The 27,123-nt window shown below is 38.0% G+C and overlaps 11 protein-coding genes and 1 further gene across 11 annotated transcripts; 7 read left to right on the top strand and 5 right to left on the bottom strand.

The window, feature by feature from the left end:
• Window positions 1-847: 847 nt before the first annotated feature.
• SAM3 (bifunctional polyamine/amino acid permease SAM3) lies at window positions 848-2,611 on the top strand (the record flags this gene model as incomplete). The annotated part of the gene is made up of 1 exon (XM_003646540.1): window positions 848-2,611. The coding sequence occupies one exon, from the start codon at window positions 848-850 to the stop codon at window positions 2,609-2,611; it is 1,764 nt and encodes a 587-aa protein (XP_003646588.1).
• A 354-nt stretch (window positions 2,612-2,965) lies between these two features.
• On the top strand, window positions 2,966-3,754 carry Ecym_4759 (the record flags this gene model as incomplete).
• Window positions 3,755-4,139: 385 nt separating this feature from the next.
• Window positions 4,140-5,576, top strand: Ecym_4760 (uncharacterized protein; the record flags this gene model as incomplete). The annotated part of the gene is made up of 1 exon (XM_003646541.1): window positions 4,140-5,576. One exon carries the CDS (start codon window positions 4,140-4,142, stop codon window positions 5,574-5,576), a length of 1,437 nt encoding a protein of 478 aa, XP_003646589.1.
• A 259-nt stretch (window positions 5,577-5,835) lies between these two features.
• XRS2 (Xrs2p) lies at window positions 5,836-8,232 on the top strand (the record flags this gene model as incomplete). The annotated part of the gene is made up of 1 exon (XM_003646542.1): window positions 5,836-8,232. One exon carries the CDS (start codon window positions 5,836-5,838, stop codon window positions 8,230-8,232), a length of 2,397 nt encoding a protein of 798 aa, XP_003646590.1.
• Window positions 8,233-8,522: 290 nt separating this feature from the next.
• Window positions 8,523-9,253, bottom strand: KEI1 (Kei1p; the record flags this gene model as incomplete). The annotated part of the gene is made up of 2 exons (XM_003646543.1): window positions 8,523-9,170; window positions 9,236-9,253. 2 exons carry the CDS (start codon window positions 9,251-9,253, stop codon window positions 8,523-8,525), a joined length of 666 nt encoding a protein of 221 aa, XP_003646591.1.
• Window positions 9,254-9,354: 101 nt separating this feature from the next.
• RIO1 (protein kinase RIO1) lies at window positions 9,355-10,971 on the top strand (the record flags this gene model as incomplete). Its single annotated transcript, XM_003646544.1, has 1 exon — window positions 9,355-10,971. The coding sequence occupies one exon, from the start codon at window positions 9,355-9,357 to the stop codon at window positions 10,969-10,971; it is 1,617 nt and encodes a 538-aa protein (XP_003646592.1).
• Window positions 10,972-11,018: 47 nt separating this feature from the next.
• Window positions 11,019-12,719, bottom strand: RTC5 (Rtc5p; the record flags this gene model as incomplete). The annotated part of the gene is made up of 1 exon (XM_003646545.1): window positions 11,019-12,719. The coding sequence occupies one exon, from the start codon at window positions 12,717-12,719 to the stop codon at window positions 11,019-11,021; it is 1,701 nt and encodes a 566-aa protein (XP_003646593.1).
• Window positions 12,720-13,173: 454 nt separating this feature from the next.
• EFG1 (Efg1p) lies at window positions 13,174-13,914 on the top strand (the record flags this gene model as incomplete). Its single annotated transcript, XM_003646546.1, has 1 exon — window positions 13,174-13,914. The coding sequence occupies one exon, from the start codon at window positions 13,174-13,176 to the stop codon at window positions 13,912-13,914; it is 741 nt and encodes a 246-aa protein (XP_003646594.1).
• A 93-nt stretch (window positions 13,915-14,007) lies between these two features.
• SLH1 (RNA helicase) lies at window positions 14,008-19,866 on the bottom strand (the record flags this gene model as incomplete). Its single annotated transcript, XM_003646547.1, has 1 exon — window positions 14,008-19,866. The coding sequence occupies one exon, from the start codon at window positions 19,864-19,866 to the stop codon at window positions 14,008-14,010; it is 5,859 nt and encodes a 1,952-aa protein (XP_003646595.1).
• A 119-nt stretch (window positions 19,867-19,985) lies between these two features.
• JNM1 (Jnm1p) lies at window positions 19,986-21,101 on the bottom strand (the record flags this gene model as incomplete). Its single annotated transcript, XM_003646548.1, has 1 exon — window positions 19,986-21,101. The coding sequence occupies one exon, from the start codon at window positions 21,099-21,101 to the stop codon at window positions 19,986-19,988; it is 1,116 nt and encodes a 371-aa protein (XP_003646596.1).
• A 104-nt stretch (window positions 21,102-21,205) lies between these two features.
• HER2 (glutamyl-tRNA(Gln) amidotransferase subunit HER2) lies at window positions 21,206-22,591 on the top strand (the record flags this gene model as incomplete). The annotated part of the gene is made up of 1 exon (XM_003646549.1): window positions 21,206-22,591. The coding sequence occupies one exon, from the start codon at window positions 21,206-21,208 to the stop codon at window positions 22,589-22,591; it is 1,386 nt and encodes a 461-aa protein (XP_003646597.1).
• A 119-nt stretch (window positions 22,592-22,710) lies between these two features.
• On the bottom strand, window positions 22,711-26,730 carry YTA7 (chromatin segregase YTA7; the record flags this gene model as incomplete). Its single annotated transcript, XM_003646550.1, has 1 exon — window positions 22,711-26,730. One exon carries the CDS (start codon window positions 26,728-26,730, stop codon window positions 22,711-22,713), a length of 4,020 nt encoding a protein of 1,339 aa, XP_003646598.1.
• Between the last annotated feature and the right edge of the window lie 393 nt (window positions 26,731-27,123).

Below are 27,123 nucleotides of genomic sequence, written 5' to 3' on the forward strand. Positions count from 1 at the left end.
AAAACCTGTTCTCCATGTCTTCATACACCAACTCGAAATCACGACATCTCCTTGGACTTTAACAAGTCAACTGCACCACATTAAATGACCCTAGCTCCTTCCATCCAATAAACCCAATATTTTATATCTACTAACAACACTAATACAAATATTGTGCCACTTTTTGCCTTGCAATCTGAATATACCGCGGATAGTTCTCCGCACTCCAATCCGAATGTTCAAAACTTTTATCAAATCCAAACTGTGGCCCAACTGCTCGAGAAAATTCTTATTGTTTGCTCGAACTAGCACCGCTTTTTGGGGCAGGAGAAGGTAAAAAATTGCATCCTTCCCCAACATCAAAGGTTTTCACCAACGAATACATGTTATGCATTCTGGGTCCGTGTACTAAAATAAAAATTCTTGGTAACACAACTAGCTGCAGCGATCGCAGGCATCTACCGCTGTACTGTAGGGGGTTTTTATCGTGTTCAGGTAACTGTGGCTGAGTGTAATCAGCGGCATTATGCACTTGCATATCAGCTTTGCATTTACCATTTAATAACTGCATGAGGAAAAAGAAATACAGGTCTCAGGCGATGCTCGAGAGAAAAAAATTATTAAAGGAAATGTTTCTAATACAAGTTCGAGAAACGATGTTATATATTTTAGCATTATTAGAATGGCGGCGCAAGTGTAGTAGTTCTCTTGTGGTTGAGTGCTTACCAATTAGAAGTGGGTCGACTAGTATCGTGTTACTGGTGGACGTGATATAATTTGGATAAAATTTGTTAGTACTTGTAAGTGAAGCCAAAAGCAGAGAAGTTTTAGTTGTGCACTGAGTAAACCTAAGACTATAACTCTGACAATGGTAAAAGAGGTTGATGTCATGAAGGATGCTGGCTCTGTTTCGTCCGCGTCGTTCCATAATCAGGAGTATGATAGCGAGAAGGGAGGTAAAGCGGGGAAGAGGTTTGATAAGTTTATAGGATCGTTTCAAAGACACGAGGCTATTATACCGGAGGATGTTGATTTATCTTTATTAAATGATTATGAGCGGAGTAACTTTATTCTTGCTCATCAGCCGTATCAGAAGACTTTGTCACAGAGACATTTAACTATGATATCCATTGGGGGTACGTTAGGTACAGGGCTTTTTATTGGTATTGGTAGTTCGTTGGCTTCCGGTCCAGGTGCTTTACTACTTGGGTTTTTGCTTGTTGGTTTGTCTATTTTTTGTGTGATTCAAGCAGCTGCAGAGTTGTCTTGTCAATACCCCGTTTCCGGATCCTTTTCTACACATGTCTCAAGATTCATAGAGCCATCGGTGGGGTTTATGGTTTCTACTTCTTATGCTTTGTCTTGGTTAATTTCTTTCCCAAGTGAACTTGTAGGTTTAACTCTTACAATTGGTTACTGGAACAATAGTGTGTCGCCTGGGATTTGGGTTGCGATATTCTACCTACTAATTATGGCTATGAATTTGTTTTCTGTCCGTGGGTTCGCAGAGACGGAATATTGGTTATCGATCATCAAAATCATTGCAATCACAATTTTTATCATCATTGGTATTGTCGTTATTTGTGGTGGCGGTCCAAATAACCAGGCAGGTTACCTTGGCACTAAATACTGGCATGATCCGGGCGCCTTCAAGAAGCCTTACTTTAGTGGTATATGCAATACATTTGTTTCTGCGGCGTTTTCTTTTGGTGGTGCTGAATTGGTTTTGTTGACTGCTAATGAATCCCGTAAGGTTGAATCAATTTCCAGAGCTGCCAAGGGTACTTTCTGGAGAATTGCAATCTTTTACATATCTACCGTCGCTGTTATTAGTTGTCTAGTACCATATGATAATGAAACTTTATTGGGCAATGGTGAGGGCGTTGCTAATTCTCCTTTTGTTATTTCCTTGGCGAACACCGGGCAATTTGGCAAAAATGTTAGTCACTTTATGAATGCTATCATTCTTGCTGCTGTTTTATCAGTTTGCAATTCCTCTGTGTATGCGGCGTCTCGTGTTATTCAAGCCCTAGGTGCTTGTGGCCAGTTACCATCAGTCTGTGGCTACATAGATAAGAAAGGAAGACCTCTTGTTGGAATTGCTATTTGTGGTGTCTTTGGGCTATTAGCATTTTTGGTAGAATATGATAATGTTACTGAAGTTTTTAATTGGCTCTTTGCCCTGTGTTCTATTGCTGCATTTGTTACTTGGTGGTCTATCTGTCTCTCCCAACTGAGATTTAGAAGAGCTTTAAAAGTTCAGGGTCTTGGAAAGGAAGAAATTGCATATGAATCCATGATGGGTATCTGGTCTGGAGTTGTCGGAATTGTTTTGAATACCATGTTAATATGTGGTGAGATATACGTTGCTATTCATGCATCTATTGATGAGCACAGTGCTAAAACATTTTTCCAATACTGTATGTCGATTCCTGTAATGATTACAGTTTATGCAGCCCACAGAATATATAATAAGAATTGGCATACTTGGTTTGTCCGGGCTAAAGACATTGATTTGAGTACCGGTAAGAAAGCTGAAGATATTGAATTAATGAAGCACGAGATCATGGTATCTAGAGCTAAGATTGCCGCAAGTCCCCTTTACTACAGAATATACAGATTCTGGTGTTAATATACAATGCATCATTCCAGTTTCTGTAGCGCATATGGCCTCAATTTGATTGACGTTTAATTAAGTACTTGAACTTTATACACTTGTAAAAAATGCTTATCAGATAGATTGCGGTACTTTTGTTTAATTTCAAGTGTATTTATTAAGCTGTTCTAAAGTAGCCAACAGTTCTCAACTCATTTTAAACTAAATATCAGTTACTGTATAATATTAACAATAATGCACTTGAAATCGGATCTTCCTTTCTAGATTTGCTACGATTTGCACAAAAGTGTCTGCGGTATTGGCTTAGAAGGGTGGAGTTTTTATCAAGATGAACATCTACATAATAATCAGAGAACACATCCTCAGGGAATGATGAGTAGAGTAACAGTATTTACATTGGAAAATATTATGACTGGATTGAATGGAGAAGTATCCAGGCTTTGAAGGGGTTTCCACATAGTTCTATGGATGAATATTCCCACTGACCAACAATCATGCACTTTTTCCAAATATATCTAAGAACACACAGCCTATACAACTGGTACGAATTATGCATTGGACCACAGGCGCCACTTATCTATGTTAAATCAAGATGTTTGTGAGTATACCATAGTGTCACTAACACATCATCTATTAGATTTGGTTATGTACCCTTTCGAAGCCACTGCAGTATCTTCGTCGAAACTGCCTATCGCGGTTTGCTCATCCTTTCTACGGATCGTTCAAGGGACAAGTTTATAGGAATATACACTCAAAAACTCCATAATAGGAAGGTTTGCTGTACTGGGTTCAAATTGGAGTAAATATTGAAACCAGGTGGGTGGAGACATCAAAATTTTGTTTCAGCCTGAGATGGATGCCGATGACGCTGTTCGAAATGCTTATATAGAAATCAAATCGTTTGTCAATTTTAAACCAAACAAGCCTAATTATCACCGAAACTTGTCAAGAATGTGCGTGCAAACAAATCTGATTTTTTCCACACCGTTACTTATTGGATTTAAGGATCCACACTCCACCCAGTTGAAGAAGTTGAGACCATATTCTAAGGCTGACTTTTTACGCGAACTAAATCATCAAACTACAAAATGTCAGCATAGGAAACGGTACCATTTCAACCCTAAAATCGCTGTTGATTGCTGTCATTCTTCCATCTAGAACATGTGTGACGTAATCCATCATTGGATAGACATTGAAAATCATGAACCACAATCGTTTGAACTAAAAGTAGATCATCGCCTAATATTGAGAGCCGGCCCCTTAAGTAGCTTTCCAGTAATGTAATACCTGAATGGTTTTGAATCTTTATTCTTAGACAATTTAACATTCTATTCTTTAATCCATGTACAATTAATTATATACACGTGATCAGTAACGGGTGGTTTTTTACTTGCTTATTTATTTACCACTAGTTCAGATGCGATGAAATAACAACTCTTATTGGCAGGTAATCCCTCCATAATTGGATTCGTTGGACATTTTGGGTTGTTAGAGTAGCCGTAATTCTGAATTAGAAATTTCTGAGTTTTATTCAATTGTGAAAATGGTGGAGAATAATTTGAGAACAAATTTGGACGGACATGAAGCTGCATTGGCCAAAGTTCAAACTAAACCATTATTTATTACGTCTGTTTATGTGAATGATGTTAAATTGAGCCCTCTATCCAACAGTATTTTTGAATCAATTCTTAAACCTGTTTTATCTCAACCATTCCAGAATTTAAGATCCACGTTATCAGCTCTTGGTACTATTGAAAAGAAGTTAATGTACACTGGATTGTACGATGATGTGAACATTACCCTGGACCAAGATAAATCACAATATATTAGTGATTATTTGGAAGAAGTTGCGCCTAAGGAATATGGGTTGGAATTACCTGTACCGATCAAAGCCCAGATACAGTTGGTACCTGCTTTTTATCAGCCTTTATCCCTAGTAACCACAACTAGAGATAGCTACGCAGCCGCTGGTATTCATCTGTCATCCCTAAACAAATTCCAGCAAGCGGAGACAATAATTCTTCAGGGTGAATTGAACTGTACCCCATTTAGTGGTAAGATTGATGAAAAACTGTTATCCTTGAAATGTTTGGTGCCATTACAAAAGCTGCCATCCATGAAAGCTGTGTTTGATATAAACTATGCATTAGTTGACCTATTTAAGCAATCATGGTTACCGGAATCCGACCAGCATAAACAGAATCAAATCGGGTTTAATATTGGTATTCAGGAACAACAAATCTCGTCCAGTAAATTTCGTGGGCCAATCATTTACAGCGGGATTTCTATTCTCGGGCGGAACTTACTTGATTTAAAAAAGACAGAGGTTTCATCAAGTATCAACAGTTGGGTTGAGTCTTCTAAAGTTAGCTATGTCTTTCAAATCCTTCAAAATAACAAAAAGTTCCTTGGCACACTCCCAATTAGCGGATGGAAGTTCAACTTGTTTAATGAAGCAGTACTCGGCCAAACTGTAGCTGGTGAGAAACAAGAAAGCGGCTTTGGGAAAGTAGCATTCTCTTATGAGGGTTATAGTTCATTTTTGAGGAATCATATAATAACCTCATTGGACCTCTCTTTTGGAACAATTTTCCGTTACAAGTCTGGCTCAGAGCTGAAAGTTCACATTATGGATCAATTTTACTTAGGCGGGTTATCTTCTTTGAAAGGATTCCAAAGGAACTCAGTGGGAACTAGAGGCGGCAATAGTTTCTACAAAGTGGCCTTCAAATCTTCATTTCACATCCCAGGTACTCCATTGGCGTCACCTCTCAGGTTACAGGCATTCGTGAATGCTGGCGATGTTTTCAATTCTGAAAGAGGCATACCGGAGGACTTAGCAACCGCAACTGGTATTTCTTTAGTGTACCAGTCTCATTTGGCTTCTCTGGACTTAACCTACGCTTTGCCCTTATCCTTAAGAGCACAAGATGTAGCTAAACCAGGGTTTTCATTTGGTGTTTCAATTGCGTATATGTAATAATAATAGATTTGTGTTATCCATCAACAATATATATACCTATATACATATTTATTACATTATTTTCGGTCAAAATTGATGCCTGTAATTGTTTATGATATCATATATAGAAGTAAATGGCCATATTTGTCGTTATTTGTATATTGACTGTCAGAGTTCACTCTTTTCAAACGTGAAATTTTGTCCTGAACCGTGTATTGAAAACATTATCTAGTATGTTTTGCAAGCAACAGACAAAGGGAACAAAATTCCTACTATAATGTGGATATTTAAATGCCAATATCAAAATCAAAAAGATCCTGATACTTTAAATGCGATATCCAGTGTTATAAAGCCCGATAAGAACTACATAGTTGGGAGAGCCAGCAAAAGTTCGCTAGTAATTGATGAAAGGGGTGTCTCTAGAACTCACTTGCAGCTGAAAGCCAATAGAAATATCATTGAAATCACATTATTAGGGGCCCAGTTGAAGATTGGTCACAAGACAATAGAAAAAGGCATTTCCTGTGAGTTTCATCCGAAACAAAGCCCACTTCGCCTTGAAGTGGGTTCGCATAGCATTGAATGTAAGTTATTATGGACTCAGTGGGAGTTCAAGGTGCCTAGTGATTTAGAGATAAACTATATCGCTCTAACTAAGATGTTTGTCCAATTAGGTATTAAGATAGTCTTTTCATTATCTAAAGAGACATCGCATCAAATTGTTAGATCTCGACAAGGACAAAAGGATTATGATAAATATCTGTTTGCGTTGGTTAAAGGCCTCCCTTTAGTTGAAGTTGGGTTTCTTAAAGGAATTTCGTCATTATTGAATTCAGATACTCTAAAATTTGAATCGAAAGTCAAGGAATTGGAGAGAGAATTCTCTATTTTCCCAGAATTCAATCCCATACCAAATCCTTTAAAAGGGTTGTACTTTATAGTGCCTGAAAAAGATGAGTTTGACATTCTAAAGTACACAATTGAAGTAGGTGGAGGAACCGTTTATAATTGTATTACATTTGAAGATTTCGTTAAAGTTACGTCTACAATTCCATCATCGAAGGTCATTCTAATAAAGTGTTCAAACAACATCTCTCCCGCTATTGATACGCAAAAGCCAACTGACCATAATATTCTGCTAGAAAAGGCACATTCTATTGGTTTTAAACAACATGATACCAGGGAATTAACGATCGCTGTTTTAAACAATAACTTTGAAGAAACTTTGATAGACTCTTCGATATCAGATAAGCGTCTAATCTCCTGTAATTCGAATGACAAACTCAAAACAACGTCAACTTCACTGGAAGACGGATTAAAAGTTAATGTTTCAGCTACTTCTGGATTAAATCTAAATACGGAGGGACCACCTGCCAAAAAACGTAGGATAAATAGTGTTAAACCGTTGGATAGTCTGTCCTTTTTTGCGGGTGGTAGTATAGAAAGAAGCACCAGAGTAGAAAGAAATTCAAGTGAGAAACAAACTGTACAACCTGCAGAACACAATAAGATTGCAGAAACATCAATTGCTTCTATAGAATTATTACCAACAAAATCTGGAATTAAAGAAATCACGGACGTCGTGCCTGAGACTGAAAATGAGCCAGAACCTATGGTTAGCCCCAAGAAGAGGAGTCCTGCTAAAAATGAGTCGTTGGCAGATATGAGGGCGGGAGATAATCACGTCAGTATTAAAACAACATTGGAAGTGGAAAAAAGTGCCGAACCATCTCATAAAAAGCTAAAAGTCGAAGGAATATTTGATGAAAAAGTTGAAATGTCCAATGAGCAAAAGTATCATTTAAATGCAGAATCTAAAGATTCAACTTTATCAACTCAATCCCACAGTTCCATAGTAAATGCTATAAAGGAGATAAAAGAACGTGAAGTGAGCCGCATTAAGACCACTATAGTGGAAATCGGACCTGATGAACTTACGGAAGAAGCAATTTGCAAACTGAGCACACTAGCCGTTGTGGAGAGTGTGGATATGCTACGGAAAACACAATCTAGACATATGAAAACGGAAACGAATAAACGTCACCATGTTCGCAGAAACTTTAAAAGGTTTGTAAAAGTATGGCCGGCATACCTGAATAAAGCCATATGCCAAGACCCCATGGGTGCCCAAAGGTATTCCAATAGGCAATGTGTACCATTGAAAGTTTACGAACCTATGAATAAAAACGAACTAACCGATGATCAGTTGGTAGATGAAAATTCTAGTGAAGAAAAAAACGACATAATGAATGAAACCTTTACGAGCGACCCATTGGATCATAACATACAAATGGCCTCTAAATCAATACCAAGACACCACGACAGCATATACCAATCAAAATATGAACAAGTATTATCAAATCCTGAACTGGAATTCAGCTTCAGCACTATTAGAAACTCTAACTCAAGTGAGTCTGTCACAAACAATCCTGGAAACAGTTTGTTCGTTGTCGAAGATGAAAGCGACGACAATACTGCAGTGACATATCATAATTTAAGTGCAACTTCTGCTACCAGAACTGAGGGTTCCGATGTAAGCATTCAAGCACGAACTTCACGTATTGTTACTCGTCCCAAAAACAACGCTACCGTTTTGAAATATATTGGGAATGAGGAGGATGACGAAGATGACGAAGATGAAGCTCCGAGATTCGCATTCAGAAGAACAAGATAGTCCCGATCATACAAACAGTGCAGTCATAATTCCATTGTCTTATTTTAAAGATGTATTGATACTAAAAATAAGCTGCCAAAAAAGGCATATAAATATCTCTAGAAGGGAGCGCCTAAAATCCTATATAAAGTCCATTTGAGGCTGTACATATTAATTTCACTTATAATAGACTGATTGGTAGTTTAGGTGTCCTTAGCTTTATTCAACATCATGGTAGGTTTTTCATTATGCAATAATGTCCGTCTAGTTGTAACCACCAAAGCTTGGCATGTATAAATGCGAATGCTATACTAGAGGTACCTTCTACAAAAATAGTAGCACCACCTCTGAGTACTTACGTAGGCTCTATAAGCAACTGATGTGTTCTTCAAATCATACTCTACATCATCCGGTTCAGTAATATACCTATTCTGCTTCATCATTCTCCGCACAAATGATGCAATAATAAAATTTGAGTAAAACCTCAAAGCGGATACTATTAATGTCAGTAATATTGTAGAACTATATTCATAGTGTGTTGAAGCACTCTGTGTATCATCCACAGTTCTCCTGTACGCAAAATTTTGCGTTCCAGATTTCCCCACATCTACAACTCCTATACCTTTACCGGAGACTGGATTGCTGCCAGAGCTAGTATCTTCTTTACTAAACCAATCTCCTGTAAACAATACAGCAAAAAAGCAGGCTAGCACAGTGTCCAAACTGTAAACAGTAAGTACCATACAGTAGGTCATCAATTTCGGTTTGTACACTTGTGACAAACCTTTTGTAAACACTAACAAAGCAGCAAACGACCACACATAGAACCCCCACTGAATCAAATCCAATGGACGTCCTGTAAATAATGCTAGAATACCATATAGACCACAAAATTTGTTGAATATAGCTACCCCTAGAGATAACTCAACACCGATATATAGCGGTAACCCAAAAAAGGACTAATAGATATCGACAATGTTAGTGATCTCATTCAAAGATCCCCCAAGGTAATTAAAATACATACCTGTGGTAGATAGACCATGGCCAGGCAACTGGATGAATTGAATTCAGTTTTATATTTATCGCTATCTTTGTTCAATTACTGAGTAAAGGAAATTGTGAATATCATAAAATTTTTTTCACATGAACGAGATGAGCCAACTGAACCTTACATACATACATACAAACAACTTAATACATCATAATCGTATATATGATTTGGAGCAGATTAGATTAGACATGGACTTAGAAAATAAATTGGGGCGGTTGAAGCTACTAGATCATTCGGAGCACGAGAATAGTCGTATTTTAGACAAATTTGCGAATCAAATTAAGACAGATGAGCTATCAGTGACAAGAGGGAAGACTAGCAAGGACAAAGCTAATCGAGCGACGGTGGAGAATGTACTGGATCCACGTACAATGAGGTTTTTGCGTTCTTTAATCCATCGTGGTATTATAACGGAGTTCAATGGCTGCTTAAGTACTGGAAAAGAAGCTAATGTGTACCATGCATTTGGTAATGCAGTCGATATAGTGGAAAAACAACATAAGGTCATACGGCAATCTTCTATTTGTAGTGATTCAGAAGGTGACACTAAAAAAGTAGAATACGCAATTAAGATTTACAAGACCTCCATATTGGTTTTCAAAGACCGTGAAAGGTATGTTGATGGCGAATTTCGATTCAGGAACTCGAGGTCACAACACAACCCTCGAAAGATGATAAAGATTTGGGCTGAAAAAGAGTTTAGAAACCTGAAAAGAATTTACCATACAGGTGTTATTAGTTGCCCGAAGCCTATAGAAATAAAATCAAATGTTTTGGTAATGGAATTTTTGAACAGAGGTGATGGTTTTGCTTCCCCAAAGCTAAAAGATTATCCATATAGTGATCGCCAAGAGATCTACTACTTCTACCATGTTATGGTAGCTTATATTAGGTTACTGTATCAAGTTTGTCAATTGGTTCATGCTGATTTAAGTGAATATAATTCTATTGTACACGAATCCAAATTATACATTATTGATGTTTCCCAATCTGTTCAGCCTGAACATCCAATGTCTCTGGACTTTTTGAGAATGGACATTAAAAATATCAATGCATATTTCGTAAAGATAGGGATTAATGTATTCTCTGAGCGTGCTATCTTTCAGTTTGTCATTTCAGAAAAATTAGAAAAGTTCAAGGGTGATTATCGTTCATATGATCATTTGCAAAAGTACGCATCAGAATATTTGCCTTTGAAGTTAACTGAAGAAGATGAAGTAGAAGATGAAATTTTTAGATCGCTACATTTGGTTAGGAATTTGGGGGGCTTAGAAGAAGGCGATTTTGATAGATTTACTAATGGAAAATTTGATCTTCTAAAATCATTAGTTTCCCAGGACAACCAAAAGGTTGCAAAAACGTTTACTGCCTCTGAGCAGTTTGAATTATCAGACTCAGGTACTGATTCCGTAGATCATGGCGACTCTGATGAAGATCTGTCATCTGATGAGAGTAACTCCGAAACTGAAAATGACAGCGATGATAGTCAAAGTTCAGATGAAGAGCCAGACGAAGACACTAGGGAACACAGAATCAAAGAGCCAAAGGGTAAAAAATACGAAGATAAAGATACGAGGAAACTTCGGAAACAGGATGTTAAAGAATCCAAACGTGAAAAGAGAAAGACCAAAGTCAAAAAGCATATAAAAAAAAATTGGTCAAAAAGACGAAATCTAAAAAATAATATCATAAGCTCATCTGCCAAATAAATATGTAGCCAGTAAATAATAATTATCTGCATTTGGAAGATTTCAGGTTACAATGAGCCACCACTTTGATGGTGCCCAACCAACCCTACCATTTCTAATAAAGCTTTATCTTCGCCTATGCTACTTAAGTTAATATATTGCCTCCTCTCAGATTCAGCTTCTTCCCATTCCCACTGTTTAAGCTGGGCTTCAAACTCTTTGTCCCCACCGCAACCCCATACTTCTACATCTTGAATAATGAACCTACACTCCAAACTCTGTTCAACATCAGGTCGCTCTAAAAATAATTTCCCTGGGGAAATAGATCCGCCATGGCCCACATTTCTAAAAACGCCAAACTCAAATGATGGATCTATAGTCAATGAAACATTTCCTGGAAAATATTTCTTACCTGAAGATTTTATTACTGGTTGAGAATTGCCTATTCCGATACCACCTCCAACTGTATTGAAATATATATTACCATTCTTACTAGCTTGAAATACTTCTTGTCGTGGAGAGAGTTGCAAAATTAACGTTTTCAAATTTCCAAATTGCTCCTTGTTGGTAACTTTCCAAGCTTCATGCACAAACACAGCAAAGGTAACTTTACGTTTCCCGCCAACGATGGAATCTGCCTTCTGGTCTTCATCTTTTAGTTTCGGATATTCTTGCAAGAAGCTCTTATATCTTTGGTTTTTGGCCAATAGTTTGGAATCGTCCATGATTTTCATCCCACTCACAAGTAATATAGATGGAGCCATCCAATTGACTACCTTAGCCTGGAAAGAACGAATCGAAAATCCAGATTGCTTAGCAATGAATAACTTTTTCAAATTCTGATATATTATATGTTTTGGCCACAGGGTGCAAAGTTGAGCTAATAAGGGGTCTGTCATAACTGTCGATGATCGATCATTAATTGTGGCACCACTGTCTGAGACTAGATGTTCAGACTTGTAAAGTACATGCTTCATGAATACACCAAGAGGTGTGAGCAAATTTGGGCAAACAGCTGTTATACAATCCTTAAACTGTGCCAAAGTTACCACATTTTTCGCAGCATCCGAATAACTAACAATGCATGGGTTCATAGTTCGCAATATATTCAACGCCTGCGATTCGTAATCTTTCCAATTTTCATATATGGATGGATTCACCTCAACATTTTCAAATATACAATATTTGGTAATCACCAAAAGAAAGGTCATAAATTGTAGCAAGTCGTCAGCTGAGACTTCAATAGTTTCAAGATTTATATCATTAAACGATTCCATAATTTTTCTAGCATCATAAGACGATGGAGGTCTTCCAAGTTCCTTCTTACTAACCTTAGCATGAGGCTCCAACGCCAATAAAATGAATATCAAAGAAACTTGATCATACGTTTTACATTGCGCATACTTCAGGAGTTTCTTATAGTCAAAGAGTAAACAGGCCTTAACCAGGCCCACAAAAGTAGGCACATCTTCTCCAGCACCACCACCCATCAGTGGAAACTTGCTTGCATTTCCAATCATTTGATAAAACACCTTCACGAAACCATATTTATGACGGGGAAGCTTGCACAATTGCACCAAAAACTCACAACTCAAATAATCCTTGAGGTCAGCATCTAAACCTATATTATTTTGAAATGCAACTAGCTCCAGCCCATGCAATTGCCGCACAGCTTGATTGTCAAAAAATTCCAATATTTCCTTTTCATCCCTAAATATAAGTCGACCTTCAACAGACTCTGCAGACCTTGATGAAGCGTTCTGGCCCATTTAATTAGATAATGTAAATGTTATATCGTCTAGACAACCGATTCATGCAAAGCGTCCATCAAATTGCAGAAAAGTATTATGCGCTCAACAAAGTTAACCTATTAATTAACCTAATAAGACATATATTCATATTGCTTACGATCCACCTCAAATACAGTTCAGGAAGATCTGCAACCACCAGTAAACCACCAGTTAACTTATACTCGTTTCAACAATTGTACCTCCTTGGATGGATTTATTTTTACACATATGTAACATTTTGTAAAAAGCAATCTGTATGAGTTACGTAAGACGGCCAAAATTTTTCAAAATTTCAAAGCTCATCTCATCTCATCTTGTAATTGTTATCTGAACTCTCATTTCAATAAGATTTATAGTAGTATAGGTTAGAAGAGACTATCTATATTGATATTCTCTACGGATTATTTTTGGAGGTTAAGAATAGGGTGTAGGAATGTCTGGTTTAACCAATAGAAGGGGGAAGAGATTCCAATATGATTCTTCTTTACAGTTAGCTAATACCATTGGGGCAGGTGTTAATAAGATAAAAAAGCAGATTAGAAACGTGGAAAGGTTGTTAGCAAGGAAAAAGGACACATTACCAGCTACTGTGATTATTGAAAAAGAGCGGACGTTAGAAGCTTTAAAATTGGAACTTAATACTGCAGAATTACGTACTGTAGCTAAGAAGAATGCGAAAAAATATCATATGGTAAGGTTTTTCGAACGTAAGAAAGCTACAAGGCGGTACAAACAGGCTTTGCAGAATGTGAAGCAAGAGCCCGGAAACAGCCAAAGGGTTGATGAATTACATCAGAGGGAATTGGAGCTTTGTTATGTTGTGAATTTCCCCAAAACCACGAAATATATTGCATTATATCCGACGGTAGAAGAGTCGTCTAATTCGGAGAGCACTGATGAGACAGCAGAAAAGAGAAAGGCCTTCCTTGAGGTTGTAGCTGAACAGTTCGAAAATGGTACTCTTCCGGTACCATTAGAAGATATTCTGAAGGGTAAGAAGCTAAATAAGGAAAGCGCTGGTATTGCATTAGCAGAGAGTGAGGAGGAGGAGGAGGAGGAGGAGGAGGAGGAGGATTACAATCAGAAAACAGCCGGTACTGAGTCTAAGAACCTCTCAACAGTTCGACATAATGGCGACAAAGATGATAATGACAGCGACGATTTCTTTGAATAGGCTTATAAAAGCCTAATTTGTTTAATTGTACACTGGTTGTTAGAATTTTGAATAAGTGTTGTGCTACGTATCAGATATTCATTCAACTTTAGATCATAGCAGACTATAGGCTAAATTGTACTTAATATCCATAGCATCATTGATTAACATAAAATCCAGAGTTTGGCCATGTAATTCCTCTGGTATAATAAGCTCACACTTGATTATTGCCTTTTTGCCTTGCCTTCTTGGCTGACACCTTTTGATCATCATTAACTCTTCATCCTGATAAGCGAGTAAGAACCATTGTTCCTTTTGTAATTTAGGAAATCTTTCACAGCATACAGTAAACCCATAGCTAGGCTTATTATGATGTTTTGCAACTAATACTAATTCATCAGCCTTATTTTGCTGCTCAAAATGGACGTCATCTAGTACTGGTAATCTCGAAGCCTCGCGAATAAATTTATTCTTCAAGTCCTCAGATACCAATAGCTTCTTAGACAAAGATTCCAGTGATTTATATCCCATTCTACCCAAAATTTCTAGAGTAGAGTCTTCATGAATATTTTCTAAAGGCCACCCATCATCGCTAAAGCTGATGCCTTCCAAACGTCTCAAGGTGCAGCCAGGCAATGTTGTCACGGAATTATCCTCATACCAGCAACCTTGCTTAATGCACTGCATTACTCTAATTATTGTTATAACTGTTTTGAAGTATCCTAATTCGCTAGCTACATCAATGTAAGCTTGAAGAATACGCAAAGACTGGTCCAAAACAGAAGTTGTATCTTGATAATAATCCGCGATTGCCAAGTCTGCGCGGCTGAGATATGCTTGCAATAATAAAAATGTTTTTACATGAGGATCCTCTATAGGAAGTTCATGTTTACCAGTAAAAACACTCTCTACAGAGTACCGAGAGTTGGCTGACATTTCGACATTCATAATAGCCTCTCCTCCTCTAACTGGAAGTTCATTGTATTCGACTGCCATCGACAACCATTTCAAGACGTCCCTGAACTTTGCTCCATTATATATCTGAGATAGAAGCATTCTTATGGTCTTATGAGAGATATAATAGTAAGCAGATATGCTCAAAAATGGAGTTGCCTTTATTTTATTTTCCTTGGCCACAATACATTGAGACTGGATTAAATCATCAAAAGCGCTGTCGATTAACTGACTTAAATACTTGTTGACCCCAACTGAACCCGTATCTTCAATTATACCATAATACGTAGGATTATGATGAGCCCGCCTAAATAAAAACGTCCAATTGATAAAATCTAGGGCTTCTTGGGTATCACGAATTGTACCCGATGCGACTTCGGCACCAATATGGTCAGCCAACACCTTGTGAAGTGAAGACTCTACAGGAAAGCCCACATTCAAAAAATGTTTGTAAAACGTTTTTTTTGATTCCTTAGTATAGATTATAGCTGTTCCTGTAGTATCAAATGAAGGTCTACCTGCCCTTCCCATCATCTGCAAAATATCTGTCAAGTCCATATCTCTGTATCCCTCAATTTTTGCATCATAAAATTGGGTTCCCTTTATAATAACTAAATGTGCTGGTAAGTTCACGCCCCACGCTAAAGTTGCTGTTGCAACCAATATTTGTATCTTGTTCATTTGGAATAGTTGATGAGAAATCTCACGATCCTTCTCTACAAGACCAGCATGATGTAAGCCGATTCCAAATTGTAAGGACAATTTTAAAGTGTCGTTAGAAACTTGAGACACATAATATTTTAATTCCTCATCTTCAATATTCAAAAACCTACGAGGATTTTCTTGCATGCCACACAAATGGATTATATCTAACGCAGTTAATCTAGTTTGACGTCTTGATGCTACAAAAATCAAAACAGGCTTCCTCGGAGAATGTTGTAAAATGGCCATAAATGCAGGCTTGTTCATAGTTTTCATCAATGGACAAAATGAAAGATTATCAGGAAATCCATCAATATACATTTTTAATGGAACTGGACGAACGCTGGAAGGAAAATTATACAATCCTTGATCTTTTACACCCAACCAATCTGCCAAATCAAACGCGTTGGAGACTGCGGTAGATAGCCCTAGTAGTCTAACTGGCTTTTTGGTTTGCGAAGATATGTAATTCATACGGCTTACAATCATTTCTAAAATTGGGCCACGATCACTTGCCAGTAAGTGAATTTCATCCATAATAACTAGTGAAATAATTTGAACAAATCGACGTGTCTGCCAGTTACGTGAAATACCATCAAATTTCTCAGGAGTTGTGATTATTATAGATGCATCTTTCACATCTTTAGGATCAGGAATGGAATCACCTGTCAATTCAACAACTTTGTCACCTGTTATTGGAGTTATCCTTCTCCTCCAATCATCCACTCTTTCCCTAACTAATGCTTTCATCGGAGCAATGTACACAATCTTGCTTCCTGGAAATTCTTTGAAAGCGTGCCACATCGCCAATTCAGCAACAACTGTTTTGCCAGAACCTGTAGGTGAACCAACAAAAACATTCTCGTTTGTGTTATACAAGGTATGAAAAGTCATGGTTTGCATTGGATTGAAGTACTTAAATGAGTAAATTGATTCAATTAATTCATTATTCAAAGCAGTAACAGGTAGCGGACGCAAACTCAATAATTTAGTCAATAATGTCTCATTGTGAGGTCTAATCAAATGCCGAAAAGATACTGCATATGTGCTTTCCGAACCCATCCAAGTATCTGATACTGCCTTAATAACAATCTGAGGTGGTAGTGGATCAGATAATGGTATCATAAAATCTAGCTCCTGTGTAGCAGTGTGATGTTTATGGTTTAAAATAAACTTCTCGAAATGCAATATTTGAGATTTGTCTGATTCTTCGACAAATATCCAGAAAAACTGGGCATTTCCATGGATCCTATAATCCCAAGCGAACTTGGGGGTTAATTTGGCACGAATTCTCATTACACTGGTCGTAATGGGAAAACTCTCTGCCGTTATATCAATAAGGGGGAAACAGCTCAGAACTCGATATAATTTGTTTCCCATTCTGTTGTTATGAACAAGTTCTCCCAATTCTGATGGTTCCATGTCTAACATATGTTCTAAGTTGGGTGATTTTTCTCTGAGGCGACGTAAAATTGTGTCAGGAAGGTCAAACTGACATAGTGGATGATCGAAAGCCCACATTCTCCTTTCTATAGATTTGCAGATACCCAACATAACCATTGCAAACTTACCCCATCTTCGATTAACACCAATTAAAAATAATGCTCTACAGATTCTAGTTGAATTCTGGGCAACATAGTTCGAATCAGAGTTTAATGCAGAATCTTCAATATGAACCTGGGATATGTAGGACTGTAACAATATATTTGTTTTCGTTGCAGGTGTGTCAAAAGTGCCTCCCACTTGGCATTGAACGGCATTCTCCAACAATTTCCTAAGTTCATTTGATTCTTCCTCCCTAAATTTAATAGAATCAAATTCACTGCTAACACTGATCATTGCTAAAACATCAGCTTCAGTAACACCCGGTTTACAGAGTTGATTGAAGATTTCTACTGATTCATTAAGAAGATAAAAATCAGAAGCAACTCTACCTAAATCCTTAGAAATGAATTGCATAGAAATATCATCAAATACAATCATCTGTAGTGTGTGTAATCGTTTTACAGCAGTAACAACCATTTCATGCCTTTTGTTATACAATTGGGGATCTTTTATTAATTCGTTCCAATCTAAACCATATACAAATGGATTTTGTTTCATTCGTACAAACATATAGGTATAACCTAGCCATTGGATAGCTTCTTCAACATTAGTAACTGTCCCCAAAGATATTTCAGCATTTAAATTATCAACCATTTTAGGGCCGAATTTAGATTCAATAGGATGTTGTTGAGTTATCAACGAAACATAGTGATCTAATCTGTCACTATTAGTGCACAAGATACCGGTACCATGTGCAGTACCAAAACCAGGTCTACCAGCACGACCGAAAATCTGGATAACATCTGAAATACCAAGATCAGTAAAACCTCCCTTTTTTGAATCATATACTTGAGTCCCTTTAATAATAACTATGTCAGCAGGCAAATTAACACCCCATGCTAATGTTGCTGTACAAATTAAAACGTTGATTGCACCCTGTTTAAACATCTTTTCAGTTAAGTTACGATCTGAACGAGACATCCCAGCATGATGAATACCAAACCCACTCTGAAACAATTCTTTCATATCCTTATCTTTATGTCTTGTCATATCTCTAGCAAACTTCTCCACGCATGGTTCAGTACTAACAAAGATATCCGCTTCTTGATTAGATCGAGCCATAGAGATATATGTTCTAGCTGTCTTTACAGTGTCCTTTCTAGAATGCACAAAGATCATCACTTGGTGTCCTTGACTAGCATATTCAAAGAGCTTTTTATAAACGACTTTATCAATATTTTCCTTTCCCTGTCGGCTTCCAGTCTTGCCTCTACAACCAAGCAGTTGTTGTTCTAATGGTTTTGGTCGAAAAGATTGATCAAAGTAGAACATTCCAACATGCCTATTTACTCCCAAAAAGTCCGCAACATCTATAAAATTGGGTAAAGTAGCTGACAGCCCCACTATCCGTATCATAGATTGTGAACTTTCCACCTGACGGAGTGTGCGTGCAACCAGCGTTTCAATAACAGAACCTCTATCTTCATGCAATAAATGAACTTCGTCAATAATTAACAGCCTAACTTTCGAAACCAAGCTACTATCACCATTAGCCTTTCTTGTTACAACATCCCATTTCTCTGGGGTTGTAACTATAACCTGTGTCTCGATTATTTCAGCCTTCGTTAATTGCATATCACCAGTTAGCTCACGTACTCGAATTTTGAATGGGGCCAACTTTTCACTAAACTTTTCAACTATCTCAGCAGCTAAAGCCTTCAATGGAGCGACATATATGATCTTGAAATCATCATACATAATATTAATTTGCTGATCATCATCAATTTCAGAAAATTGATTTATAATATTCAATATTGTAAGCAATGCAACATCCGTTTTACCAGCACCTGTTGGTGCACAAATTAGCATATTTTCATTGGTTTTGTATGCAACTGGATAAACTAAAGATTGCATCATATTCAAGGTTTTATAGTCAAATATTGTCTGACAAACTTGATCAAGATCACTTATTTTTATCTGATCTGCTAATGAGATATATTGATTCTTTCTATCTGAACATGGAATCACAATCTCTTCGTGTGAGTTTAAAGACACCCTAGTAGTGCCAATTGGAAGTACGTATTTCTGTCCACCAAAGGAAAATGAAGATGATGTTCCAAGTTCATGCTTTCTGAATACATGCGGATAACGTACAACTTTTGGCATCTCATGTAATTCTTGACCCTTGGCATGACTTGCATTTGCTAATACTTGAAAACGAATATCTGTCTCAGACAAGAAACCAGACTGAGAAAAGACAACTTCTCGAATACCATTAAGATCGGCTAGGGGTACCCTTGCAAGAAACTCCTTATTCTGTATAATAAAAGAGAGCAAACCAATGTTTTCTGACCCCAAATAATCGAATAGATCCTGTTCCAAGTGGCTATGTTCAGCATTAGACTTTAAAATGGACATTAAATGTTCCAAAAATGACTCCTGGGACACATGCAGTCCACTGTTTTCCATCAACGTAAAAAATTCTCTGAATATATTAACGGTTTTCGGTCCGTTTTTATTGCTGATAAGCTCATCCAGCTTCTGGTGAGATAAATCTGCAAATTCATCAAATATATCATCCCATTCATTCCTATCCTGAGTTAGACAGGTTAATATTCCTGTAGAAGAATCTTTGTTTTCATCCTTATGGTTTTCTATTTCAGGTAGTTCTTGTTCTTTTGCAGTCAATCGAAAAGTTTGAGAAACTTCAACCATTGATTGCATTGCTTGCATGTAAGAACCTGAAGAGTGCACAGAATATCCATTGCTCATCCTTAAACCATATATAATTGAATCAAAGAGCGAATTATATATCTTTATTTGACGATTATCAAGCAGATGAGCTACCTATATGAATAATATTGGAAATTTGGGTAATTTTATTGTTACGTTCATAATGATGAATGATGATTCAACTTCATCTCCAGCGATTCAACCCAAGTCTGAATACTTTTTTTATTCTTCTCAAAGTTTTCCTCTTGTTGGTCAAGCTTCTTATTCAATTGGTCTAGTAGTTGTTCCCATTTTTCAGTTTGTGTTTGCAAACGGGAAATGCATTGATCAAATGACTGTAACATCCCTGATGTATCCTGTACTTCACGATGCAAGTCATTTAAGGATTTCATTCGAGTAATGATGTGAGGCAAAACCCCGCTATATCTCTTAAGCAGGTTGTATGATTTATATATTTCATGAACTTTAGAATCTGTTGTTTTCAGATCATCTGCTATTCGTTTTTGTAATGAGGGATCCTTAGTAGCGCGTCGACCGATTATCGACTCTTCATATTCTTTACTAATTCTTTTCATATTTTGGTCGAATTTCTCCAACAACGGCTCATTTTGTTCCAACAAATTTATCTTATGGAACAATTCGTTGATGCATGTTACTATCGACTTTTTGGGGTTTGTTTCTCCAAGTAAACTTTCTATTCTCGCAATCCTCCCTTCAAGATCTACTAATCTTCGACTGTCTCTGCAATCAATTGTCACTCTTGGAAGAGTAACAACATCCATTTCGCTGTCATCAAGAACTAATTTATTCTTAATAATTTTAAGCTCCACCATACGATCTTGCTCTAAAACTGAATGTAACTTCACTAGTTCATTCAATTCATCGTCATGTTGTACTGTTTCCTTGGACAGCTCTATCTCTTGCAATTCTTTTTTAATTCTAGCTAGTTTTTGTTCAACGGTCTCTTCTAGCATATATGTTTTAAAGGACTTACCATATTTATCAATTCTTCCAGAAAAATCTGCAATTCCAGATATAACAGTGTTCTCAAATAAGACTCTAGCTTCATCTATCTGGACAAGTGCATCCATTTCAACCTCTGTATTCTGCACTTCATCTGTCTCGCTTTTACAGCTATCTTCATCCTTGTCGCTGGTTTCAAAAACTTCCTGTCCGACAAGCTTTGGAATTCCTGATTCCTCAGTTACCTCAATACTGCTTATATCAATTGCTTCAACATTCATTGCTACTCGTTCGCTTTTTGGTGTATTCATGGTTAGTTTATGTACTACTTGTATTTTGAAGTGTAAAAAAACCTTTCATTACGATCATTCAATGACTTGATGATATCTATTAACAAGGCTATAAAGGTGCAATAATGTCCATAAGGGGATCTCTTTATAAGCTTAGCAAGATAGACCACTTACAAGAGAAGTTCAATATATTTACTAGCATTAATCAGAATATAAAGAATGAACTGCAGCCCTGCGACAAACCTTTGGCCAATTTGCTCGTGGGAATTAAAGATAACATCGTTACTAAAGACTTGCCAACCACATGTGCATCAGGTATTTTAGAAGGTTATAAATCGCCATTTGATGCAACAGTAGTAACATTATTAAAGGATGCTGGGGTTGTTGTAATTGGAAAGACCAACATGGACGAATTTGGTATGGGATCCGGAGGCACACACTCTAAGTTTGGAGTTACTTACAATCCAATGTTTTTAGATGAAAAAGTTGTTGTTGGAGGATCTTCTTCGGGATCAGCAGCTGCAGTGGCATCTGATGTGGTTGATTTTGCGTTGGGTACAGATACTGGTGGTTCTGTAAGAATACCAGCTGCATATACATCCACCTTTGGATTTAAGCCATCTTATGGGAGGTTATCCAGGTTTGGGGTTATTGCCTATGCACAAAGTTTAGATACTGTTGGGATTATTACTAAAGACATTGAAATGATTAAAAAGGTTTTCAGAGTGCTTGATAAATATGATGCAAAAGATCCAACTTCCCTAACTGACGATCTGCGAAGCAAAGCCCCTTCGTTGGCATCGAAAACCAAGAATCAACTTAAAATTGGTATTCCACAAGAATTCATGCTACAAAACATATCAAAACAAGTTAACTCGGTTTTAATGACTGTGATTGACAAGATTTTAGAACAAGGTCATGAGATATGTCCTGTTTCTATTCCAATGATAAAGTATTCGTTGCCTATTTATTACACATTAGCTCCAGCTGAAGCCGCTTCTAATCTTTCTCGTTACGACGGTATAAGGTATGGCTATAGAGACACTGAAAAAGACATTTATGAAGATACTTTATTTGTGCCTACTAGAGCAAATTTTGGCAAAGAGGTTAAGAATCGGATCCTATTAGGTAACTATAATTTATGCTCGGGGGCTTTTAGGAATAACTTCTTGAAGGCACAAAAACTAAGAAACCAACTGATAAACGAATTTGATAATGTATTCTCCGTACCGAATATATTGACTAATAACAAACCTAAGGATGATGGTGTTGATCTTTTGCTTTCATTGAGCTGCATGACTCCTCCTCCAACTGTGAATAATTTTATGGAACAGGACGCAAAAACCCCAGTAAATTCCTATATCAATGATAGCTTTACGATTCCAATGTCTCTTGCTGGTTTACCATGTATATCGATCCCTGTTAAAAATAATGTAGGCATTGGTGTTCAGCTAACTGGGCAATTTGCCGATGACGAATGTGTTCTTGATGCTGCTCAAAGATTCACGTAAAATATTAAATGTATATAATTTCTATACTTTTCAAAATCTATAATATAATATCATTTATATGTGTTCTTTTTTTCTTTCATGATTATGAATCAAGGTATATTCTCATATTAGAGGCTATGTCACATTCCTATATACTCTTCAATTTTTGTTATAACAGCAGTTTTGTCCCATGATAGTCTCGCTTCCCATATGATTTCAAGTACAGCAGCATAGCAAGTTTCCAATTGTTCAACAGTGAATCCTTGAGTTTTTGTTTCCAAAATTTTGAGTATGTGTGCAATGGAACGTTGGTCTACTACAAACTCAGGCTCTGGGCTTAATTTTGGCTCTGATTCTAACTCTGATTCTTGCTTCGAGGCAGGATTATGGTCTGAAGATAGGCTTTGAATTGTATCTGGATCCCTTTCAGACTGATAATCGCGGTCCTCATTGTCAACATCTATCTGTGTATGATTATCTGGATCCTCAAATACATCGGGTGCCTTTGGAGAGGAGTTTTCCACTGTTTCTGGAGTTATGTTCCCTTCATCGTCAACCCCTTTCTCAATATATGCTACAGAATTTGCAACTCCATTGCGCTCATTGAAAGCCAGGGACCCTACTTGAGCTTCTGATTTGAACTGTTGCGCGGCACCAATGTCGACCCCAGTCAAATGTTCATTGACTGAAGAATCAACTGGGCCATTTGTCCTTTCTTCTAGAGACTTCAGGCTCTCCTTTTGTATACGTTCTTTTTCGTCTTTTAAATACAACTCTTGTCTTAAAACTTCCCTTTGACGGGTATCTTTGCATTCTTGTATGAATTCAGGTATAGATATTTCTTCAATGCCCACTTGAGCATTAGCAAACATTTCGGACGCTTTAATAATCCGCTCACGATCACCACTTGTGTTTGCATCACGGTAAATCAGCTCTATATCTTTCAGGTATTGTTTAGGTTCTGAGTAAAACCCGTTCCACAATCTCTCTTCTATGATATCTAGGTCCATGTTAAAATATTTTCTACCAGTTGAGACTTCCAAAATCATTTCTTTATCTCTGACATATGAAGGTTGCCACTCAGGATTAGCAGCAAACACCTCAGGTTCAAACAAGTGGATTAGATATGAGTCGTCGATAGGCGGTTTTCTAAACCGTTTGTATCGATTCTTAAAAAGATCCATCAAACCAGACAACTTTATTTTTAGAGTGTTCTTCAGTTTCATATCTTGGTGTTGAAAAGATTTCAACTTCTTTCTCAACTTCTCATCTTCCGAAAGTGGGGTACCGTCGGGTTTGACCTCATCTTCAGCTAACACATTAGCCTCAGCCAACTTTGGCAGAGGTTTCCTCCTTTTCCTATTCTCACGAAAGTTAGTCGGCTTCATCATCAACAAATCTCCAAGGGTTTTAAAGTATAAATGTCTTTGATTTGGAGATGGCTCTTTGATTGAAGTCACGTTAACGTCAAAGCCGAGGTAAGATAATGGTGACTGCTGTAGTTCTTCCTCGGTTAAATTATCCGCTATTGCGAATAAGAATACTTTGTCAGAAGCATGCAAGGATCTAAATAAGCTTGCCAATGTCATTATGGCTGTTTCGGGTACAGTTTTGGACCAAATGTCGATTGTGGGGATGTATAATACTGATGGTTGACGCTTTTTTGCTTCGATAAACGTTTGAACAATTGCCGATTCAGTGGTTCTCAAGCTCTCAGAAGATAAGCTGCCTAAATCTAGAGTCTGTATATTATAGCCTTCCAGATAGTGTAGTGCAGCTGAACCGATATATTGCTGACCATTACCTGCAGGGCCTGTTATTAGGAGCTTAGGTTTAACAACTCTTGCCTTTTCGATCCTTTTTAAAAACTCCTGCTTTCCAAAGCCGGTAAGAACAGCTTCTGCATCACTGTCCTCATCTTCATCTTCATCCTCATACTCCATATAATATTTAATCATCGAAGTATCTCTGCGAAAGTTGTTGCAACTGTCTCGAGGAAGCAGCGTATCTATCTTTTTTTTAACATCCTCAAATTGATCCTTTAATAAAATATCCACAGTTTGAGGTAAGGGTTCAGCCACACTACTGCTTGATCTAGTAGACGATGGTGTAATCTTATCCATAGCTGCCATGAAATCTTTTGTCTTTACTTTCACATCTTTAGGATTAATAACAAGTTTCGACTCACTTTGATAAATCTGTGGGAATTTCCGTTGGATGCTGACCAATGCTGCCTCAGTACATAATGCTCTTAAATCAGCACCACCATAGCCCTTAGTTAATGAAGCTAGTTTTTCAATGAACTCCTTTGGAAGCGGAGGATTCCATTTTTTTGTGTGGATTTCCAATATTTTTGCTCTAGCGGATGTATCTGGTAAAGGGAAGTAAAACTCTCTATCAAATCTACCTGGCCTTCTTAGAGCTGGGTCCACTGCATCCGGTCTGTTTGTAGCACCGATAACAATGACCTGGCCCCTATTATCCATACCATCCATCAACGCTAACATTGTGGAAACAATACTAGCATGTATCTGTTCCTGTTTTGAACTTCTAACTGGAGCGAGACCATCGATTTCGTCAAAGAAAATAATAGATGGTTGATGTTTCTTAGCTTCTTCGAATAATAAACGTAGCTGTCTTTCCGCTTCACCAACCCACTTAGATAAAATGTCAGCACCTTTGCGCATGAAAAAGGTAATCTTACGCTTATCCGTAGAGCAACTTACCGCTAATGCCCTGGCCATCAACGTCTTACCCGTTCCCGGCGGTCCATGGAAGAGAACACCACGAGGAGGAGTGATGTTGAAATTTTGATACAATTCCGGATAGAGTAACGGCAACGCAACCATTTCTTTCAACTGATCTATGTAATTGTCTAGCCCACCAATATCATCAAAATTGATGTTCATATCAACACCTAAAGGATCAAGATCAGCGATTTCCGGCTTCTTCTTTTTTTTAGCGTCTGGAGTTTTTAGCTTCGGTGTCGCGCCAAGGGGCAAAATCTCGTCGTCAGATGAGTCTGAATCGATGAATTTGTTATTGCCTGCTACGGGATCTTGGTTGGGTGCGTAAAAGTTGTTGTTCCGTCCAAATATAGCTGTAACATCGTTCCCACCAAAGGGCCCCCCAGTGGGGAACAATCTTCTAATGGGACCGAAACTCTGTCCTGAATGTAGCCCACGTTTTCCGCGCGGAGATTGGAAAACGTGATAAGAAGGCCCGTTCGTTGCGTCCAGAGTATTAATCTGGTTATCAGTCAATGGAGGCGGAATGGTATAGTTTACTGGTTTTGTTCTCTCCCTCAGGGATCTCTTTTCCCTTATTGGTGAGTCCTCTTGCAACTCTCTGATCTCGTCAGCAAGAGACAGCGCCTCGCGTGGACGACTGCCATCACCATCATAACAATACCCAGAAGATCTGGTTCGACGCGTCCTGAGCTTTCGAGGAGGTGAATGCGTCTCTTCAGTTAACCTTGGCCTGCCTCTCCGGCGCCTGCTTCGCTTCTTGGGCCTCCCATATTCATCATCATCATCGTCGTCGTCGTCGTCGTCGTCATCGTCACCGCCGCCATCGTTGTCTTCATCATCGTCATCATCCTCCTCATCTTTAACTACAAATTGATTCTCACGCCTCCTCTGCCAGCTTTTCTCTTCCTTTTCATCGAAAAATTCGTCGTCATCATCATCGTAATCTAACGGATCTTCAGCATCATCGTCATCTTCATCCTCATGGAAACTTTCATCCTCATCCCCTTCAAAGTAAGCTCGTTTCTTCCCACTGCGCCTTGTCCTTTGCGTAGCAACAGAATCTTCCTCTTCATTCTCGTCACCTGGCCCTCGCTCCTGCTGCTGCGGCTGGCCTTGCAAATGTTGCTGCTGTTGCGGCGGCGAATGCTGTTGTTGCTGATGCTCATGAGAACCCGCTGTCCCTGCCATCCTCTTACGCCCATTGTTTTCTAAAGATGCCGGCTGCTCCGGTCTTCTTTCACTATCTTCATCGTACTCTTCCATATAATCATAACTGTTCTCAACTTCCGCATAGTTAATCTTCTTCAAAGACCGAGGAGTCGTGTGCTTAATTCCATTTTCATCATATATCTCGTTCCCTGTATCTTCCTCGTTCTCGTGCAGATGCGATCTTCTTGTATGACGAGGCATCTCTTCTCTCTCTTTCTCTCTCTTTCGTCTCTTCCTTCTCCTCGCTTCCAAATCTACCTCGTGATGATCCCCTTTAGCGTCCTGTACCCTATAATGCTTCGCACGTTGATATTGCAATCCCGAGCAACACAATTGCCAATCCCTTTCTATCAAACGCCGTTTTTTGAATCCCTTCTGAAAGTTGTTCTCAACACCAGAGGGAAAGATCACAGAGGAGAGGAGGACTCAATCATAAAACTAAGGCTTTTTTTGGTTTTTTCAAAAGGAAGCCAAGAAGGAGAACGAACGACCCGACAGACCCATGTTGCCAAAGGTGGCGAACTTATTTCGTATTTAGTGATGTTGATATAACACCCACACACATCAAAACAGCTCTCTGCCCCCTCCTGCCAC

Source organism: Eremothecium cymbalariae, chromosome 4 (genome assembly GCF_000235365.1).
Source record: "Eremothecium cymbalariae DBVPG#7215 chromosome 4, complete sequence".
Taxonomy (NCBI): Eukaryota; Fungi; Ascomycota; class Saccharomycetes; order Saccharomycetales; family Saccharomycetaceae; genus Eremothecium; species Eremothecium cymbalariae.